The sequence below is a fragment of the Felis catus genome, chromosome D1 (genome assembly GCF_018350175.1).
Source record: "Felis catus isolate Fca126 chromosome D1, F.catus_Fca126_mat1.0, whole genome shotgun sequence".
Taxonomy (NCBI): domain Eukaryota; kingdom Metazoa; phylum Chordata; class Mammalia; order Carnivora; family Felidae; genus Felis; species Felis catus.
Genome location: NC_058377.1, coordinates 107,951,106 through 107,971,794, shown reverse-complemented (window position 1 = coordinate 107,971,794; position 20,689 = coordinate 107,951,106). Strand labels below are relative to the sequence as shown.

General features: G+C 53.4%; 1 protein-coding gene across 2 annotated transcripts; it reads left to right on the top strand.

Moving 5' to 3' along the window:
* Positions 1 to 958: 958 nt before the first annotated feature.
* On the top strand, positions 959 to 18,666 carry BATF2 (basic leucine zipper ATF-like transcription factor 2). Of its 2 annotated transcripts, XM_023240039.2 has the most exons (5): positions 959 to 998; positions 11,220 to 11,379; positions 12,061 to 12,329; positions 13,648 to 13,749; positions 17,022 to 18,666. In XM_023240039.2, exons 3-5 carry the CDS (start codon positions 12,291 to 12,293, stop codon positions 17,706 to 17,708), a joined length of 828 nt encoding a protein of 275 aa, XP_023095807.2. In that variant the 5' UTR covers positions 959 to 998; positions 11,220 to 11,379; positions 12,061 to 12,290; the 3' UTR covers positions 17,709 to 18,666. The 2 variants fall into 2 exon arrangements, with proteins under 2 accessions (XP_023095807.2, XP_023095808.2); XM_023240040.2 differs by lacking the exon at positions 959 to 998 and having other exon boundaries at positions 10,554 to 11,379; positions 17,025 to 18,666.
* Positions 18,667 to 20,689: the final 2,023 nt, after the last annotated feature.

Sequence of the window (20,689 nt, the reverse complement as noted above, 5' to 3'; positions counted from 1 at the left end):
CCGGGTCCCTGGCTGAGCCCCCTTGGTCAGTACGGTTTTACCCTCCACCAAGCACACACAGGGGGAAAGAAGTGAGCCTAACTCCCCATTCAAAGGCTTTGAGACACAGCAACATTTATGACGAGAAAGTTCACCGTGGTGGTGTGAAACAAGAAATTGGAAAACATCCAAGTGCCTTCAGTGGGGATCTGTAACCTAAGCTGGGTGGTGGATCCCATGAAGCCTTTGAGAAGGGTGAGGTGGAGGGATAGTGTATCTGCAATGAAAGATCTCATGCCATATGAAGTGAAATAAAAAAAAAAACAACGTTTTCAATCTCATTTTAATTTTAAAAATAACAACCCACTAAACAGTGTTTCCTGGGCACGTGGGTGGCTCAGTTAAGAGTCTGACTCTTGATTTCGGCTCAGGTCGTGATCGTGAAACTGAGCCCCACATCCGGCTCCACACTACAGCAGGGAGCCTTCTTGGGATTCTCTGTCTCCCTCTCTCTCTCTGCCCCTTTCCTGCTCGCTCGCACATGCACTTTCTCCCTCAAAATGAATAAATACACTTAGAAACAAACAAAATGCTTTCCTACGGGATGCAGCCCATTAAGTAGATTGTGAAATGATTGTAGTGTCACAAATTAATCAAACCATATGAAGTCACCTGTATTTGACCATTTTGACTACGAAGTTGTCTGTTTCATGTGGTTCAACCTAGCAGCATTAGCAAAGATGCGGAATGAACTGATTAGACGATGTCACTGCCTTTGCCTTCCGTGAAGTAAAGGTAAGTAATGTTTTTTAATTTTTTTTTAATGTCTATTTATTTTTGAGAGAGAGAGCGTGAGTGGGGGAGGAGCAGAGAGAGAGGGAGACACAGAATCCGAAGCAGGCTCCAGGCTCTGGGCTGTCAGCACAGAGCCCCACGCGGGGCTCGAACTCACCGACTGCGAGATCATGACCTGAGCCGAAGTCGGACGTCTACCAACGGAGCCACCCAGGCGCCCCAAGGTAAGTCATGTTTGTTGAAAAATCAGATATCTATATGTATGTGTGTGCGTCTTACTCAGAGTCCCAGTCATGAAAATCACTGTTTGAAAATCACTGCAATGCAACTGCTAACTCGAGTGGGTGTTTTTTTGGGGGGGTGGGGGTTGGTATTTTTATTTACTTTATTTTTTAAAATTTACATCCAAGTTTGTGAGCATATAGTGCAACAGTGATTTGAGGAGTAAGATTCCTTAATGCCCCTGACCCATTTAGCCCACCCCCCCCACAACCCCTCCAGCAACCCTCTGTTCTCCATGTTTAAGAGTCTCTAATGTTTTGTCCCCCTCCCTGTTTTTATATTATTTTTGTTTCCCTTCCCTTATGCTCATCTGTTTTGTCTCTTAAAGTCCTCATAGGAGTGAAGTCATATAATATTTGTTTTTCTCTAATTTCACTTAGCATAATACCCTCCAGTTCCATCCACGTAGTTGCAAATGGCAAGATTTCATTCGTTTTGATTGCTGAGTAATACTCCATTGCATATATATATCCCACATCTTCTTTATCCATTCATCCATGGATGGACATTTGGGCTCTTTCCATACTTTGGCTGTTGTCGATAGTGCTGCTATGAACATGGGGGTGCATGTGTCCCTTCGAAACAGCACACCTGTATCCCTTGGATAAATACTTAGCAGTGCCATTGCTGGGTCGCAGTGTAGTTCTATTTTTAGTTTTTTGAGGAACCTCCACACTGTTTTCCAGAGCGGCTGCACCAGTTCACATTCCCATGGAGTGGGTTTGAAAGAAACTTAAAATGATTACCTTAAGCACGTCTGGATTGTTTCACTTTACTACCGCCACTAGTACTGAAATCCTTGTTTAAATGTCAGGATGGAAGTCCTGCCCTGTCCAAACTGGTCTAGCTTCCCAGGGGCCACAGGGTAGGATTACAATCAATATCAATTAAGTAAAAGAAAAACAACAACAACCTGGGAAGGAAGTAACTGTGTGTAAGTTTCAGATAACAATTGTCCGGAGCTACAAATCTGGAGTGGAGGGTGGGGAGGAGAAGTGGGGGGCTTTTAAAGACACGTGGAAGGGTCTAGCGGGTGACAGCCAGTATTTTCATTTGCCTCACTGAAAGGAGGAAAGGGTGCTCTTAAGGAAGTGAAATCTTTAGGGAATACCTTTGGAAGAAAACTGGGAAAGATCTATAGAGCTGTAGTTATATATAGCTATGAATATATATATTCACGAGAAAGAATCATGGGATTGAAATACCAAATCTTGGCAGCTGTGAAACCTGCTTTTGAAGGGAGAGTTTCTGAGGCTAAGCTAAGTAAGTGGATTCTAAGTTGAGGATAGAATTATGGATGCCTTTTAAAAAGACGTGTGCTATATAAAAATATGTATATTAAAAAAGCATGTATGTTTACCCAATGTCTGGGGAGGAAATTTTGGCACTATAATTTTAATTTTACGAGGTATAGCTTTTTTTAGAAGTAATCGCTACACCTCACGTGGGGCTCGAACTCATGACCCAGAGGTCAGGCGTCACATGCTCTGCTGACTGAGCCAGCCAGGTGCCCCTTAAGAGGTATAGCCTTTTTTATTCATCTGTACCTTTCACGTTTCACCTTTATAATCATAAAAGGAAAGTAACAAAACTCTTTATTTTGGAACAACAGCAAGCAGGGGAAAAGACCCCGCTTTAATTAAATCGCTAGTCATTAAGCATTAGCAAGACTATACCTAAGTATTTTATTGATTTGTGTATATAAGTATTTTTTTTTAATTTTTTTTTCAACGTTTATTTATTTTGTTTGGGGACAGAGAGAGACAGAGCATGAACAGGGGAGGGGCAGAGAGAGAGGGAGACACAGAATCGGAAACAGGCTCCAGGCTCCGAGCCATCAGCCCAGAGCCCGACGCGGGGCTCAAACTCACGGACCGCGAGATCGTGACCTGGCTGAAGTCGGACGCTTAACTGACTGCGCCACCCAGGTGCCCCATATAAGTATTTATTTTTAAGCTTACTGTAGATAATTTTTTAATTTTTTTTTCCGTTTCATTTATTTTATTTTTAAGTTTATTTATTTTTGAGAGACAGAGAAAGACAGGCGGAGAGGAGGGCGGGGACAGAGGGCCCAAAGCGGGCTCTGTGCTGACAGCAGAAAGCCCAATGTGGGGCTGGGTCCCATGACCCTGGGATCATGACCTGAGCCAAAACCAAGAGTTGGTCGCCCACCTGACTGAGCCACCCAGCCACTTAGATGAATTTTCTATTTGACTCCTCAAAACTATAATCTACGTCGAGGTTGTTTAACATAACGTTATAGTTTTGATAAGAGAGATCCTGTGTTTCTCCCCGGCGAGACACATCTGTGATGCAAGTTTTATTTTTTGGAGCACATGCACAGGCCAGAAGCAGCAACTGGCACTTGGGGGCAGCATACCCAAGGGCAGGCTTTGTCCTACCAATCCGTAAACAAAGAATTGGAAGGTGGAGGGCGCGACCTCATCCCCGAAGTGGCCACTGCCTACAGACCACAGTTCCGCCCTGGCCTGCTCTGGTAGGCCCACCCCTCATCTTCCTGTAGGCCTGAAGTATCCAGGAAAGGCACCCTGTCCCCGGCGGTGTGTACAAGGTGTGGGCCACAGCCACAGCCGAATGCCTCAAGGGCAAGGCCGAGCCGGTGATTCTGTCTCCACAGGGCCCGGGTGGGCGAACGTTTCAGCCTCACTCCGCAACCGGAGAGGCAGGTACGGCTCTTCTCTGCACTTGACAGATGAGCCAGGGGCTGCACTCGCCTAATCACTGCAGCAGCCTCTCCACCCACCGTTCTCCCCAAGGCAGAGGGACATTTTTATCCTGTGCTCAAAGCCTTCCCCTGTCTGCTGGGTGCTCCCTGTATCTTCCAGAGTTAGAGCCCAAGATCTTCGGGGGCCTACAAGGCCTGCGTGAATGGCCCACGAGGCTCTCTGCCCCCATCACCTCCTCCTCCCCTGCCCTTACCAATCCCCTGATGCACCAGCACATTCCCACAGCCCCGAACCCATACTTTCCTGTCCCCTCCCTCTCTTCAATTCTTGGCTCAAATTTCCAATCTCAAAAAAAAATTGTTTTTGTTCGAATGTCTCATTGAGGCCCACCCTGACCACCCTGTTTATTGTTTATTTTTTAAATGTTAATTTATTTTGAGAGAGAGAGAAAGAGTGTGAGTGGGGGAAAGGGGCAGAAAGAGAGAGGGAGAGAGAGAATCCCAAGCACGCTCCATGCTGTCAGTGAAAAGCGTCTCAGGGCTCCATCTCATAAACTGCGAGATGACAACCTTACCCGAAATCAAGAGTCGGGGACGCTTCATGGACTGAGCCACCCAGGCGCCCCTGGACCACCCTGTTTAAATCTGAAACCCCATAATCAGCCACCCACATTCCCCAAATCCTTGACTTTGCTCTGTATCCCCCCATGACACTGAAACCCTTCTACCAGGCTACATAATTCCTTTAAGTTGGTACGTTTATTCTCTCCCACCCCTCCATCCACCCTACAACCTCCACAAGGCCAGGGATCTGGATTTTTTTTCCACAGTGTCACTGCAAAATAATCGATACATGTCACCGTGTAAGTTGAAGGTCTACAGCTAAATGGTTTCTGCGGTAGGTTTAGCTAATATCCATCTTCTTATACAAACAGAAAAAAAGAAGAAGAAAAGGAGAAAGGAAACAAAATTCTCCTTGTGATGAGAACCCTTGGGATTTTTTTCTCTTCACTTTCCCATACAGCCTGCAGCACCGGTAGCTTTGGGCGTGGCTTTGCACACCACGCCCCCAGTACTGTGTTATCTTGTAACTGGAAGTTTGTCTCTTTTGACCACCTTCCTCCGTGGCCCCCTCCCCTGATTATTCACCTCTGTTATTGGATCCGTTTTATTTTTTGGTTTTTGTAGGGTTTAATTTTTGTTTTTTACTTAGAGAGGGAGGGAGAGAGAGAGCATGCGCGCGTGCGTGGAAGCAGGGGCGGGGCAGAGGGAGACAGAAAGAGGATCCCAAGCAGGCTCCGTGCTCGGCGAGGAGCCCAACACGGGGCTCGATCCCACGACCCTGGGATCATGACCTGAGCCGAAATCAAGTCTGATGCTCAACCTACCGAGCCACCCAGGTGCCCCATGTCTGTTTGTTTAAATTTTTTTTTAAATTTTTTAACGTTCATTCATTTTTGAGAGATGGAGAGAGGCAGAGCACGAGTGGGGGAGGGGCAGAGAGAGAGGGAGACACGAAATCCGAAGCAGGCTCCAGGCTCTGAGCTGTCAACACAGAAGCCGACTCGGGGCTCGAACTCACGGGCAGTGAGATCATGAGCTAAGCTGAAGTCGGACGCTTAACCAACTGAGCCGCCCAGGCGCCCCTGTTTGTTTTAAACAGGTGTCTCCCAGCAGGGAGAACAGAGCCTGCCACGTACTAGATGCTCAGTAAATATCTGTGGAGTAAAAGGGACAGGGATTGGGGGTCCTGTTAACTGCTTCCCAGCTGCTCACTCGGCCAGAAAGCAGCAGAGCTCTGGGAGCCTTGCTCTGAACCGCCAGGCTTGTCGGCCTCCAGACCAAGGCAGATCTGGCCCCGACCTTGGCCGCTGAGATCCTACAGACGCCAGTTCCCAGAGCAGACCCATACGGAACAGGGCGTCCCTTGGGCACCCCTTCCCCGCCGTTGTGCAGTGGGAGAGCTGAGGCCTGGATTGGGGGGCAGGCAGGTGGCAGTGCCGGGAGAGGGACCCAGGCCTCCTGTGCCCAGGTACCTGCCCTCAGTTCAGTGTCTCCTTGTCTGGTAGAAAGTGCCCTTGGTTGTCTCCATGGCACAGACCCCTGAGGCTCCCAGGTGTCTATCTCCCAGAAGGCCTCAGGCTGGCCGCAGGCTCCAGCCACACCACGAGGGGCCCCAGCAGGCCCATTGTCACACTCTTTCCTTTTACAAATGGGAAAGTGAGCCCCACAGAGGGCACGAGTCTGCCCAGGCCTCACGGCTGGCAGCACACGCTGCCAGTGAATCCAGCTTTTCTGGGACCCTTTCCTGGCCTTTCCTCTGGAGGGGGGCCGTTTTCGGCTTCAGGAACCCCGGCCCAGGACCTGTAGGGGTCAGCCATCGTTCCCCTGCGGGCCCACAGCAGGTTTCGTCCCCAGGTGCGGTGTTCCCTGTCCTCCCGAGGGTGCTGTGAGTCCTCATTATTTCCACGCCAGGGCCAGAGGCCATGAGCTGGATCAAGAGGAGCATGGTGGGAAGAACACGCTGGGACTGGGGCTGGGGCGGGGCCTGTCGGCCTGATTCGGCCGCGTGCTCGCTCTTGGTCAAGTCCCCTCCTCTCGCTGAACCTTACTTTTCCCACCTATAAAGCAAGGAGACCGGATGGACCATCTCTAGACTCTTCTGACCGTGACCTAATGCCAACCTGCCTCGCCCAAGCTCTTGGCACCTTTGGTACAGTGCTTGGGATGGGTCGGCCAAGGCAAGCACTCTCTTGTCTCTTGCTTGGGAGACGCTGGCCACACTCAGTTGGGCTTTTTTTTTAATTATTTGAGAGAGAGAGAGAGAGAGAGAGAGCACAAGTAGGGGAGAGGAAGAGGGAAGAGGGGCTGAGAGGGAAAGACGGTTGGAAGCCGGCTCTGCCCTGACAGCAGAGAGCCCGATGCAGGGCGAGATCATGACCTGAGTCGTAAGTCAGACACTTAACCAGCTGAGTCACCCAGGCGCCCCTGGGCTTTTATATGCCACCCCTTTCCAGCCCTCCAGGCTCTTGCCCGTGACCCTGGCTGGCTGTCTCCCTCTACCAGCCTCCGAGTAAGAGGGACAAAAGGGGAGAAAGACCTTCCTGCCTCTCAGGGCTCTTGTGGGAACCAACACAGAAGACAGACTAAAAGAAAGCCACTCGAGGAGTGGAAAGGCTCCCTCAAAGGCCAAGGTGACAGTCCCTTTTCTCCAGTGCCCAGGATCTTAGCAGGGCGCCCAGCCTGGGCTACTCTGCCATCGACAGTGGACTCTGGAGATGTGACGTCACAAGGGAAACCCACCCACGGGCACTGGGGCAAGAGGGAACTTGCTGGTGACCGCTTTCCGTATGTGGTTTCAGTCGTCATGACCGGGCTGACAAAGCAAGGGTACTATCCCCATTTTATAGACGAAGAAACCGAGGCCCAGAGACACAAACCGTGGGCCATGTCTGAAGTCACGCAGCTAGAAGGGGCAGAGCCGGGATTTGAACCCAAGCCGGTCTGGGGCCCGGACCACCTGGAAAATCCAGGAGCTGTGCTCACCGGTGCCACATCCTGGAAAGCCCTGGAAGGTTTGCTGTCACTTTAGCACTCAGCTGTTCTCTTATTTATATTCCCTGCTTTTACTTCCAAGAGTTTGAGTCCGTTTCCCGACCTGGAAAGATGTGTACGTTAAAAGAATAGCAGACCCTCAGAAGCACAAAGCTCTGGAGGCAGCAGAGGGCCTGGCGGGACTGGGGGGGGGGGTGGGGACACGCGCCAGCTCCCACTGACTCTGTGATGGTGTCACAGAGCCCTGGTGGAGTCACCCAGTTCGTGGGAGGCCTGGCTGTTTGCAGATTCCAGCTTTGATGTGTGCTCACAGGGTGCTGGGCTGAAGTGAAAGTCAGTCCTCTCCTCCCTACGGGCTGGGGAGTCCCCACGATGTCGCTGCCCCAGTCCTTGTGCAGCATTCAGGTCATCTGGAATCTTCCCCTTAGCAAGCCTCCGCTTTCCCGCCCACGGGTCCCTGGGAAGCAACGGAAAGAGAGTGCAGGCTTGGTGTCCGGGACGTGTGGGGCACTGTGTCCATCCCACCTGGGGATGTGATTCTGCCAAGGGATGTGCCGCGAGCGGCAGCCTCCTCATATCTGAATCTGAGCCACGGTGGTGGATCAGCCCAGCATCCGTTAACCCTTCTCCCGCCAACAGCTCTCTGGGAGTTGCCCTTCCCTCACCCCTAGTCCCTAGAGTTAAGGTGGGGCTGACCCTTTCCCCTGGCTCCAGGGTGGTCCTCGGAGCCCAGCCTTGTCTACCTTATCCTGGCCACAGTGACTCATGTCAGCAATAGCCACACCACCCAAGCCAAACTGAGGCCTGGCCCTTTGTTGAAACTTCTGGAAAGTGGCGGGGTGGGCGGGTGGAGGGATGCACCCTCCCCCCCCCCCCCCCCCCAGGGCAGCTGAGCTGGTATTTCTGTTTTAGTAAGAAAACAGCTAGGGTGAGACACTGGCTCCTGATGGCATTGTTTGGGCAGCATGATCCAGCTGTGCCTGAAGCTGACACACTATAGACTTGTCAGTAACTTAAGCTTGAGTTAGATCATTTAGAAAACTAAGAATCCAGAGAGCGCTAGTTTCCCACCTTTTATGATGCTCCCTTGTAAGCATGAGAAATTGTGAGCAATTTACCTCAAATATTAAATGCTGCTTCTTACACGTGGACACAAACATTAACTTCTTTTCACTAAAAACTTATTTCATTATGTAAAAAAAATGTTTTTGAAAGTACTTATTTTTATTTTTTTGACGTTTATTTTTGAGACAGAGAGAGACAGAGCATGAACGGGGGGGGGGGGCGGTCAGAGAGAGGGAGACACAGAATCCGAAACAGGCTCCAGGCTCTGAGCTGTCAGCACAGAGCCCGATGCGGGGCTCGAACTCACAAATCCTGAGATCAGGACCTGAGCCGAAGTCGGAGGCTTAACCGACTGAGCCACCCAGGTGCCCCTGCCGGGCACTGTTCTAAGCCCTTTACGTATATTACTTCCTCAAATCCTCATGTGATTATGCCCATGTTACAGAAGAGGCATGAAGAGTTAGGTAACTTGCCCAAGATCAAGTTCCAGGTCCCCGGATGGAGCCCTGCCCATCCTTCCATGTCCTTGGTAGAGAGCTTCTTCCGTGGAAAGTCTGCCCTGATTTCCTCAGTAAGGAAGTGCCCCCTGCTGCCACAGACCACACCCTGCCCTGTTGGCTGATGTGCTGGGCGTGTGTCGCACACCCGGGCGCCTTGTGAGTTTGTGCCAGCTGAGGCGCAGCTCCCGCACAGGCCCATCCACACTTGCAGGCGGGCAGTCGATAGCCAGCCTCAGCCCCACCAGCAGCCACTTGGCGTCTTTCTCTGCTACCCGTCATCTGACGCTCCCTCGAGGTGCCCTGAGGAGGTCAGCCCTCAAATGAGGGATGCACAGGGTGGGGAGACCTGGAAAGAGGGTCCTCATCCCTGGAAAACTGGAGACCCCTAGCATCTGTCCAACCTGGAAGGTGTGGGAAGGAACTGGGAGAGAGCATCAGTGCGTCCTAGCTTCTCCCAAACCAGCTGAGGATACCAGGATTGTATCCTCCCTGTCCCTCTGTTTCCTCACTGGTCAAATGAGGAGGTTGGGTTGAGGACAGTCCCCCAGGAACCCAGGGCAGGTCCCGTGGGAATGAGTAAAGCAGAAGCTTCGTTACTCGTCCGGAGAGCTTTTGGGGTTTCTGGCAAGCTGTCTGCTGGGCTTTCATTGGTTTATTCATTCATTGAACACCCATCAGGCGAGACAGTGTTGAGGGGATATACCTCAGAGTAAGACAGGCAACGATCCTGTTGCCCAAGAGCTCCCTCGGTAGCTCTGGTTTGGGGAGGCCTCCCAGCCTTCACCCACGGGGACTGCGGGCTTTGAACCAGAGGCTCAGGGTGTGGAGAAGGACTGAGGCCTTGGAGGAGAGACGCGTGTCCTCTGCCCCCTGCCTCTGGGCCACCTGGCCTCTCGGGGCATTCGTTTCCTCATCTTCTAAGTGAGAGGCTGGACTGCATGGCCCTGAAGCCTGCCCTGCCAACCTGGGAAGGCAACCACCTCTTTGGAGAAGCCACACACACGGCCATTCAGGGTTAAACATTACCCACCCTGTGTCCCTCATCCCTGCCACGCCTCTGGGAGAGCAAGCCATAAACGCTGCCTCCTTCAGACTTCCTCCAGGGCTGTGGCCACCTGGGAGGGGCCGCAGGCACACTCGCTGACTGCCTCTCTTCCACCCAAAGCCAGGGTCTGGAGAGGGAAAGACTGGCGGTCCCGGTCTGGGGCTGGGGGCTGAGGTGGGGAGCAGTTGGGCCCTAGCTACTGCCCTCCGGCCCCACAGATGTGTTTTTCCTTGGTTACATCATGCGTGTGGCTTCCCCAGATCCTTCCCTGTGGAACTCCTGGACTGGCTTAATGAGCCCCTTAGGTGCCCGCCGCAGGCAAGGTGACCTGGCCCTCTTGGTTTTTCAGAAACAAAAACAATCCAGAGCCATCGAGGCAGCCTCACTGCATGGGGTGCCCCATTTCAGCCTCTGTCCCCAGACCCCTTACAAGCAAGGAGGGCCGGGCCCAGCCGTCATGCCCAATCCCACCCACCCGGGCATTTGAAATCATGAGCCTTCATTAATCCCATGTTCCCGCAAATGTCAACGCAAAGAGCTTTCTCCTCGGCTCCTTCTTCTCCATCCTCAAAACAGCTTTGTAAAATAGATAACGATTTCTCTGTCATCTGTCGCGTACATAGGACAGCACTGAGGCTCCAGGCTTCAGACCTTGTAAGTGCAGGGTGTGAGGGTCAAGTCTAACTCTAAAGCCCAGACTGGTTTCATGCCCAGTTTTAGGCAGAGCAGAGGGGGGGAGATGGTCACTTTCCAGGCCCTGCTCATGACAGACATCACTAATCGATCACGGCATGGTCGATACAGCGAATCATTTGCAGTGCTCTTTTCTGAAAAGCTCAGAGGCAGCTGTGAAGTCCCCAACACAGCACTCCAGGACACCATTACCTATCAGAAGATCACGTCTACACTATTTGCCATTCCTGTGGTCCCACACCATCAGCCTGGGGCCCTCAGGACTCAGGCACAATCCCCAGAGGCTCTAGTCACCAGAGCAAGGGACCCTCTGTGCTCCACATCAGTTGCTATGCTGCTCTCGGGAGGGGCTTCCTGGCTCCTCTGGGTTCCCCCAGACAGATGTCCCTTCCAAGCATGTCCCTCCAACCATCCAGGTTTGCCTGAGGCTCCAGGGCTAGCTAGGTCTTTAATAGAAGTTTTTATTATGAGACATTTCAGGTATATGTGTGGAGAACAATATCATCACAGAGTTTAAGCAACAAAACAACACAGACACAACTGAAATCCCCGTGTGGCCCCCCTCAGCGCACCGCCCCCCAGGCCACCGCTCTCTGAATTTTGTGTTTCTCGTTCATAGGCACATTTCAGGACTTTTATTGCGTGTTTGCATACCCCTATCAGCAAACCCCACAGAAGTGATGTGGTTCAGACTTTCTTGCAGCTGTGGCCTTCAGGCAATTGGATGTTACAGACTTTCAGGCGCGAGGATACGTGCAGCCTTGATCGTCCACCAGGTCGTAAGTGCAAATATTTGTTAAACTCTTAACTCCGCGCCGGGCGTGGTCGCAGGCGCCTTGCCTTCCTGAACTCGTTTGCTGCTCACGACAGAATTATTTTGATCCCCGCTTTATAGATTTGGGGGGGGGGAAGGCACAGAACGATGAAATTATGTACCCAAGTCACATAGCTTGGAAGCTGTTCCCCTAACTGCTAGACATCCCTCCCTCTACTGCTGCGTGGTCTGTTGAATGAAAACACAGTAATTTATCCATCTGTGTTCCTATTTAAAGGCCATCGCTTATTTTTGCACACTCGCCTCAACATTGGTGTCAGAGGGTTCGGGGGTGGTTGTATTACCTCGCTTAGTGCCTACATGAAGCCTGTGAGCGGGTATTTGTATCATCCCCCCGCCGCCCCGTGCCCTTTTAGGGATGAAGAAACTAAGGCTCAGAGAGGGTGCATCGATTTCTCAAAGCTGCACAGCTCCAGGGTGCCAGAGGTGGGCCGTGAACCTGGACTCATGCCATTCCAGAGCCCAGAGGCTCTCCCCATGTCCCGGATGAGCCCTACGTCCCCTACTGGCTTCTCCTCTTGGTTCCGTGCCTGGCAGCCTGCCCTCCCTCCCCCAGGACACCCTCCCCGTAACCGGCTTTTGGTCTCCCCCCTCCTCTGGCCACCCTCTGTCACTCTCTTTCCAGAGAAGGGGCCCAACCGGAAGGCCAGTTCATGGTAGGAAATTCCAGCCACGTGAGCCAACCGGAGCCAGGGATTCTGAGCAGCCCGTGGCTTTAGAAGAAACTGAAACTTGTCTTGCCGGGGGCGGAGTGGTCACCGGGGATTTAAAGAGCTGCCACTTCCTAGGGCCCCCAGAGGGCACCAGGAGGTCACAGTAGCAGAGGGACACCTCTGCCTGCCCCTTGCCTAAGCCATGCACCTCTGCGAGGGCAATGCGCTGCTGACGAGGACGGTGAGTATGGGGAACCAGGGACAGGGGATGGGGAATATGCCCGAGGGTCCCCAGTTCCCGGGCAGGGAGGGATGTGGTCAGGGCTGTGTGACCAAGGGATCCATACACCTCCTCCTGGGGGGCTTCAGGTCCCCCAGGTGATTAAAATGAGGGCTTTGGGGCTCTGCTATTTCAGAGCCAGCCTCCAGTTTAGAGCGTGGCCTCTGAGCAACCTGTCCCCTAACCCACTCTCCCTTCATTGCCTTGATGGGAACATTCTTTTCCCTCCCCAAATTCTCAGACTTGGCTCACCTTGGAGGCCCTGCCCCTCCCCCAGGACCCAAGTACCGAAATCCTACCCCTTTCTGTCCACTGCTGGTCTCTCCCCCAGGCTCCAGTCTCTTGGCACCCCCAGCACCTGGAGTGGGCCTGTCGTGACCTTGAACCGAGCAGCACAGAGTCCTCAGCAGGGAGGCCAGGGTCCTGCCTGAGCTCCCTACACTCAGAACATATGTCCAGAGTGACCTAGGGGAGGGCGACTGGAGCTGTGGGGCCTCCAACATTCCCTCTCACCTGACCTTCCAAAGCTCTGGGCATTTGGGTTAAAATATTTTGTCTACATTTTCTCGACGTCCTAATGTGGGGACCAGGGCAGGGGGAGGGGTCCCGCTGTGAACCTTTTGAGTCCACTCACGCGTCCCTGCCGGGTTGCTGCCACACTGGAATGTGAGCCACTTGGGGGCAGGGGCTTTTGCCTGGTTCGTCTGCGGCTCTGTTCCCCTAGCTCAGTGGCTGGCGCGCAGCAGGTGCTCGATAAATATTTGTCGAGTGACTGAACATCAGCTTCCGGTCTGAGCTGGGCAGGGGCTCACGGAGCCCAATCGGACCCTGGCCCTGCCCTTGCAGGTGAAGCCCACACCTGTTTTATGGCCTGTGAGGAAGGCAGTGGTGGCTCCGTTGTACTGCTGAGGCGGTTGGGCTCAGAGAAGGGAGTGATTTGCCCAGAGCCAGATGGCTGGTAAGGAGAGTGTGGGTGTGAAGTCAGTTCTCTCCGGGTTCGAATTGAAGCTCTGGGCTTCTCTGTTTGTCCTCCCCCATCGCAGGCCGTAAGCAGGACGTGTGGGTGAGGCCGGCGTTCCAACATGGTGGGCCGTGCAAGGAGGGCTGCTGTGCGTGTGTGTGTGTGTGTGTGTGTGTGTGTGCGCGCGCGCCCCCAGGGAGACAGAGGAAGGAGCCCCCTGGGGAATTGAACTGGGGAAGGTGTGGCTTTACAGACGGCCTGGACAGAGGGTGCAAGCCCCTGCTGGGACCCCTGACCCCTCGGCCTCACACCCTGCAGGACCCCGAGGAGCATCAGAGGCTGAAGAAGAAACAGAGGAACCGCGCGGCCGCCCAGCGCAGCCGGCAGAAGCACACGGACAAGGCGGACGCCCTGCACCAGGTGGGGTTGCCTTCCTTTCCCCGTCCTGACTCCACTCACCTGGCCCGGCCACCTCGTCTCCATCCGCCTATGAGCAGCTCCCCTTACACGCTGCATGTTTCCAGGTCACCTGAGTTTGAGAGAGGTGCTGAGATACCCGCAGGGGCTCTGGGGACACAAAAGTGCATTTGCAGCCCAGCCCTGCCCTTAAGGCGCCCCGGTCTAGAGAGAAGAGACAAGAGATAGGAGCAAACAGAAGAACTCAGCACTCACACTATGAGAAACTCTGGTTCAGGGTTAAGGTGGGCAGGCTTTAGGGTCCCAGCTGCGGCACCCATAGCTACAAGGCACTTCCTTCACCTTCACTGTCCTCATCCAAAAAAGTGGGGACAATAATCCCTGTCCCCTGGCAGGACCCCTGTGGAGATCAAAGGAGGCAAAGGAGCCTTGGAGGTGGGGGGGGGGCAGGAGAGGGTTCCACTGTACTTGCCTCTTGACCTTGGATGGTAACTTGACCTTGGATCGTGACCTGACCCTTAGAGCTTTTCTTCTTTCTCTGTGCAGTGAGCAAGGATACTACCAGTTCCATCCCAGGGAAAGGATTAAGACCTGGGCTCAGGACCTGGCCCTTGGGAAGGCCGCATACCCCTTAGTCCTTATAGCGATGAGTGAAATTCACAGCCCTCCATGCCAAAGGCCCTACGCTCTCTGCGACCCCCACCCCTACCCCTCCGCCCCCCTCTCCTAACATCCCACGCCCTGTTCTCCCTGTTCTTTCACTGGCCAAGCACATCCAACCTCAGGGCCTCTGTGTAGACCGTTCCCTCTGTTCTCAGAGAACAGCCCAGCTAGACCTTCTCTTCTTTCCAGTTGTTTGGTTTATTTCTTATTTATTTTAATTAAAAAAATTTTTTTTTAAGTTTTATTTATTTATTTTTGAGAGAGAGACAGAGAGAGTGAGTGGGGGAGGGGCAGAGAGAGGGAGACAGAGAGAATCCCAAGCAGGCTCTGTGCTGTCAGCACGGAGCCCGACGCGGGGCTCGAACTCACACGCTGTGAGATCGTGACCTGAGCCAAAACCAAGAGTCGGACTCTTAACCGACTGAGCCACCCAGGCGCCCCTCAGTTGTTTGGTTTAAATGCGACCTCCTCAGAAGGACTTTTCTAAGCCATCTGATCTAAAGAGACGTCTACTTGTGACTCTGCTTTATTTTTCTTGTTAGCCCTGAACTTCAGTTACATATTCAGATATTTATCGCTTGTCTCCCTCACCAGACTGTAGGCGCCACGAAGGCAGGGAACGATTCTGTTCCTTGCTATTTGCCCATCACCCGGAACAGTGCCTGACAAACAGAGGGAACTCAGTAATGCCCTGTGAAGCGAATGACAGAGTCAGAATAGAGCGCTCTAGGAACACACGGGGGCGGGGGGCGGGTAACACATGGGTAGCAGCAGTAGGATGATACCAGAGATGAAGTCTGAGCTGGTCTTGAAGGATGAATCGTTTTCCAAATGGATGGAGGTAAGAAAAGGCATTGCAGGCAAATGAAGGAGCCCGGGCTTGGGTGTGAGAGAGCAGCACCCTGTAGATTGTCCCGAGTGAGGACCGATGTCCAGTAGGGTGTCCGTCTGGCCGGGATAGGGGGCTTCATGCATTCATGTATTCATTCCTCCCAGAAATGCCTATCGAGTGTCTCCTGGGTGACAGGTGTAAGTCTTAAGCATTGGAGATACAGCTGTGAACACAGCAGACGGAAGCCCACCCCACACTCTCCAGGGCTCGTATTCTCATGGGGGAGCCAGCCGGACAAATAAATTGTCCGTGAGGCATCTGGGATGTCAGCTGGTGATAAGTGCTATGGGGAAAAATACAGGGGTGGGTGGAGGGGGGGGAGATGGCAACCTAACTAGGGAAGCCTTCCCTGAGGAGGTAACATGTGAGTAGCCTGGACGTGGCCAATGAACGAATGAATGACCCGATGAGTGACTCAATTTCTGGAGTTGAATGGAAGCCTTTGGAGAATATTTTTTTTTTAAGATTTTTAATATTTATTTTTGGGAGACAGAGATGTGGCACGAGTGGGGGAGGGGCAGAGAGAGAGGGAGACACAGAATCGGAAGCAGGCTCCGGGCTCTGAGCTGTCAGCACAGAGCCCGACGCGGGGCTCGAACTCACGAGCTGTGAGATCGTGACCTGAGCCGAGGTCGGACGCTCAGCCGACGGAGCCGCCCAGGCGCCCCATAAGCCTCTGGAGAATTTAAGCAAGAGGTGACCTGATCACATGTTTTCAAAACGTTATTCCACGGGCAGAGACCAGCCTGGAAGCAGGGCCTTTGATTCCGTTAGAATTTTGAGTTCATGCCCAAAGCGACATTTTTATGTAAAACATCCTTGCCTCCTCTTTTAAAAATTGTCCACGAAAGAGATGAGGTTGGGGAGGGGACCAGAGGAAGTCACTCAGCCTTGGGAGCCGTGAAAAGAAAGTTCTTTTGTTGCTGTCGCTGTAAATGGTTGTTTAGAACTGCGTGCTATCAAGGGGGGGTCTCAGGACCCAGTGTCCAGCAGAACAGACCCTAACAGACGCTGACTCAGGGGTGCTGGATAGAACATAGTCGCCCTGTGAACCACTACCCTGGGCTCCTCCCACAGTGCCTCAGTGGGTGAGTCCTGGGCCCTGGGGAGGTCTGGCAGTGACACGAAGCAGCCCAGAGGTGCGTACGACAGAATGACCTCTCGGTTGTCATGAGAAGGCCACATCGGGATCGGTCCGGGAGAGGAGGTTGCTGGAAGAGTGCCAGGGAGAAGAGACAGGAAGTGTGGCAGAAAGCAGAGTCCGTTGGAGGGACAGGAAGTGAAGGGGAGCGGGAGGTGTGAGCCAGGCCCGCCTTGCACAGGGAGGTGTGGGAGCCTTTAACGTCCGGTTGATGATGCAATTGCCGGATGGCTCCTCTGGGCCGAGAGAACAGAGTGGTTTGAGGGGCGCCCCAGTCGGTACAGCTCCCAGGTGAGTGGAGGTGACAGGCTGGTGGAGCACGGCTGGCTCAGGGAACTGGTGGAAGGGATGGAGAGCAGCCCAATGTACCCCCGTAGGAGTAGAAGGGGCAAGACGTGGCGGGCGGTGGCGAAGAGCTGGCCAGAGAGGAGGAGCCAAGGGGCCCTTAGCTTAGACATTCAGATAGTAGTAGTATCTTCCCTCCTAAGTTAAGGAGCCTGGGGGCAGGGTACAGGGCTCGTGCTGGGACCCTAATGCCGGCTGACACCCCCTTCCCCACCCTTCTGCTTCTGCCCCCAGCAGCACGAGACGCTGGAGAAACACAACCGCTTGCTGCGGAAGGAGATCCAGACTCTGCAAGCTGAGCTGGGGTGGTGGAGCCGGACCCTGCATGCGCACGAGCGCCTGTGCCTGATGGACTGTGCCAACCGCTTGGCTCCGGTGCCCCCTGGCTGCTGGGGCCAGACTGAGCAGCCCCCGGACCCCATGCCCTGTGGACAATATGGCTTCCAGGAACAGCCAGGCCTGTTCCAGACCCCTGTCTCTTCTCCCTCGGCCCACCAGCTCTCTTCACATCTGCGGCCTCATAGTTCCCCTGGCCTCCTCCTGTCCCCTCTGCCTTCTCTGTCCCTTGGCTCCACCGCGGCCCCTGCACCCCCTCCCCAGCTGTCCCCCAGCCCTGTCCAGTCAGCCTCGCCCACTGGCTCCAGCCTGCTAAGGCCTTCCTCCAAGCTCGACGCCCTCCTGCCCAACCCCCCAGCCCAACCTGCCCCTCTACAGCCCCTTGGGGTGGAGCACCCCACCAGGGGGAAGCTGGGGTCCCCACCTGACAGCGCCTCACCTGCTCTGGGGCTGGCCGGCCTGCAGGGTGGGGAGCACAAGCCTGTGTCAGCAGCAGCAGCAGACCGGCAAGGGCTGGGTGTGGATCCCGGTCCCCACCCACTCCTGGCCTTCCCCCTGCTCTCCTCTGCTCAAGTTCACTTCTAAACCACCCCCTGGAGCTGAGCCAGCCCCTTCCTGGGGCTGAAGGAGCAGCCATAGCACACAGGGACCTCCTCCATCGCCCCTGGAGGTTGCCTTTCTTGGCTGACCCGCTGGCCCAGCATTTCACCAAGAAAAGAGAGTCATTCCTGCTGCCCACCACTCTGCCGGGCCCTGTCACCGCTATTATCTTATGTGGAGTCTGTGGTCATTGCGCAAAATCCGGATCGTCGCTCCCCTTTTTTAGATCAGGAGATAGAGGCCAGAGAAGCCGTGTGATGTGCCCAAGGTCACGTGGCCTTTTTTGGGATCTGAAACCCCACCATCTGTTCCTCCTTTTCTTGGTGGGATCCTGGCCCGGGCACCCTAGGAACCGACGTCCTAGAAAGCGGGGGCTGGCGTGAAGAGGTTGAAGTGCCGGGAGCAAGGAGGAGACCTTTCTTCTGGTCTGTGCCTCCCAGGGCCACAGATCCCTGCGGTCCTTGAAACCTCGCCCTACTGGGGCTGGTCCAGAGTCCAGGCCTAGATGGGGAGAGGCCAGCCAAGCAGGAGCCCGGAAGTGGACGCTTTCTTCCCTAGCCGTGCTTTCAGGGCCAAGGAACCGCACTTGTGAGTTGGAGTTGGGGAGAAGCCTAGAACAGTCTCCCCGGGGATGTCTGCCGGAGGGGCACCTATAGACATGCCAAGACCTCTAGGAGAGTCTCCAGGGTCAGCTCTCCAGGCTCTTCCCAAACAGCTCCCTGCCTTTCCCAGGCAGGAGCTCAGCTGTAGTATCGGCTGGGATTGGGGGTGGGGGTCCTCACTCAGACTCGGTCCAAGCTCCGTAAGGGGCCTGAGCCGAGAAACCCCAATCCTCCACCTGGATTTTCATACAGACACTATGCAAGTATTTGACACGCTCCAAGATGCTGAGCACGTCTTGGCGTACGTGTTGTGGTAAATACATTAAAGTGTTTTCCAATTCTTTTTGCTTTGGCTAGTTTTTTTTTAAAGCTCTGATTGTACTCTACATGATTGAAACTGAAGGGCCTTTGAAAGAGGAGGGAATAGTCTAGGGGCTTAGAGGTGGGCAATCCCTCATGGGCCTCCCAATCTAACCCCCTCCCCATATGGCGGATGAGGAAGCTGAGGCCCAGAGATGGGATGTACTTGTCCGGGGCCACGCAGCTAGACCAAGGATGATGGTTTCAGGATTGTGGGTGGTGCCGGCGGTGGGGGTCTGAACCACAGGTTCATGGAGAGCAGACTGGTGGGAGGAAAGCCAAGATACTTTTCACTGAAGGTCAGCGGGAGTCTGGGACAAGAGTTGATATCATGCGCCATGGACTGAGACTTAGCGAGGGGCAGGCCCTGTGTGTGAGGACACTGTGGTCTGGCTTGTGTCCGTATGACCTAAAATTTGTCAGGTACTGTGCTGTGTTTCACCTGGGTTAACCCCCGGGTTGCGCCTCTAATAACTCTGTGAGGTAGGTACGGTTGTTATTGCCACTGTTCAGAAAGGGAAACTGAGGCCTGGGGGTGTTAGGTAACAAGCAAAGGACACGTAGCCAGGAAGTGTTGTAGGCTTGATGCAGCATGAGAAACACTTAAACATAGGTGATCCTGCCTTCTCCCTACCCCATACCCCCTACCCCCTCTCCCCACAAGCCCTGTTTGAAGGGGCCAGCATGCGCCGATAGGCGTGAACCGAAGACGTAAAACCCCACCTTGAGCTCAAAACATGAGAGAGGGAAGTGACTAAATTAATGTTGGTGCACTCATCAAATGGGCTGCTGGAGAGGCGCGAGGAATAAATAATGCTTCGAAGTACAGTTAATGAGATGAGAAAATGCTCCTAACACATTAAGCTGGGGGGAAAAAAAAGAATGTGTAACTGTCACTATAGTTTGATATTCTGTTTCTTTAAAAATATAAAAAGGAGTGGGAGGAGATGTTGTAGATTCTCCCCAGAAGGGATATGAGCTAATATCTGTGAATCCTCGAATTTGTCAACATAGCTACGGTTATAGCCTGAGCCTTCCACGTGGTTGAGTAGAGCCTAGAAATTTATATCTGGCTGTATCTATCGCTGTACGACAAATGACTCCAAAACTTAGCGGCTTCACGATGAGTGTTTATCATCAGCGATGAGTGTTTATCATCTCACAGATTCTGTGGGCACAGCATAGCTGGGGGCCTGGGGCTCAGGGTCTCCCACAGGCCCCAATCAAAGCGTTGGCTGAGGCTGCAACATGGGAAGGTTCAGCTGGGGGTGGAGGAGATCAGGTTCGAAGCTCCTTCCTGTGGCTTGTCTGCCGGCCTTGGAAGGTCCACTTCCAAGCTTGCTCACAAGGTTGTTGGCGGGCTTTCGTTCTCTGAGGGCTGCTGGACCTCAGGTTCTTGTAGGCTGTTGGCTAGAGAGATCAGTTCCTCGCCACATGGGCGTCCCACAGGGCGGCTTGATATGGAAGCTGGCTTCCCTAGAAGCAAGGAAGCTAGAGAGTGAGGAAAAGTGAGCAGTACAGAAGCCACAGTCTTTTGTGACCTAATTTCGGAAATAACATCCTGACATTCTTACTGTATTGTATTTAGTAGAGGGAAGTCACTAGATCCAGGCCATGCTTGAGGGGGAGGGGACGACATGTAGACATAAAAACCAGGAGGGGAGATCATTGAGGGAACATCCATCTTAGAGGCTGCCTGCCATCCTTGGACCCCTTCTTTTTCCTTTCTTTTTTTTTAATTTTTAAATTTATTTTTGAGAGAGAGGGAGGGAAAGAGAGAGAGAGAGAGCAGGGGAGGGGCAGAGAGGGAAACATAGAATATGAAGCAGGCTGCAGGCTCCAGGCTCACAGCTGTCAGCACAGAGCCTGACGCGGGGCTCAAACTCTTGAACCATGACATCATGACCTGATGCCAAGTCAGATACTTAACCAACTGAGCCACCCAGGCACCCTTCTTTTTCCTTCCACCATCTGCATAGCAGGTGACTCTCTTTGGAAAGGTCA

What these genes read in the sequence shown, in the direction of transcription:
- BATF2 (XM_023240039.2), top strand. Translation starts at nt 12,291, where the DNA reads ATGCACCTCTGCGAGGGCAATGCGCTGCTGACGAGGACG. An exon ending in ATGCGCTGCTGACGAGGACG is followed by an intron (nt 12,330 to 13,647) that starts GTGAGTATGGGG and finishes CACACCCTGCAG; the next exon opens with GACCCCGAGGAGCATCAGAG. An exon ending in AGGCGGACGCCCTGCACCAG is followed by an intron (nt 13,750 to 17,021) that starts GTGGGGTTGCCT and finishes TTCTGCCCCCAG; the next exon opens with CAGCACGAGACGCTGGAGAA.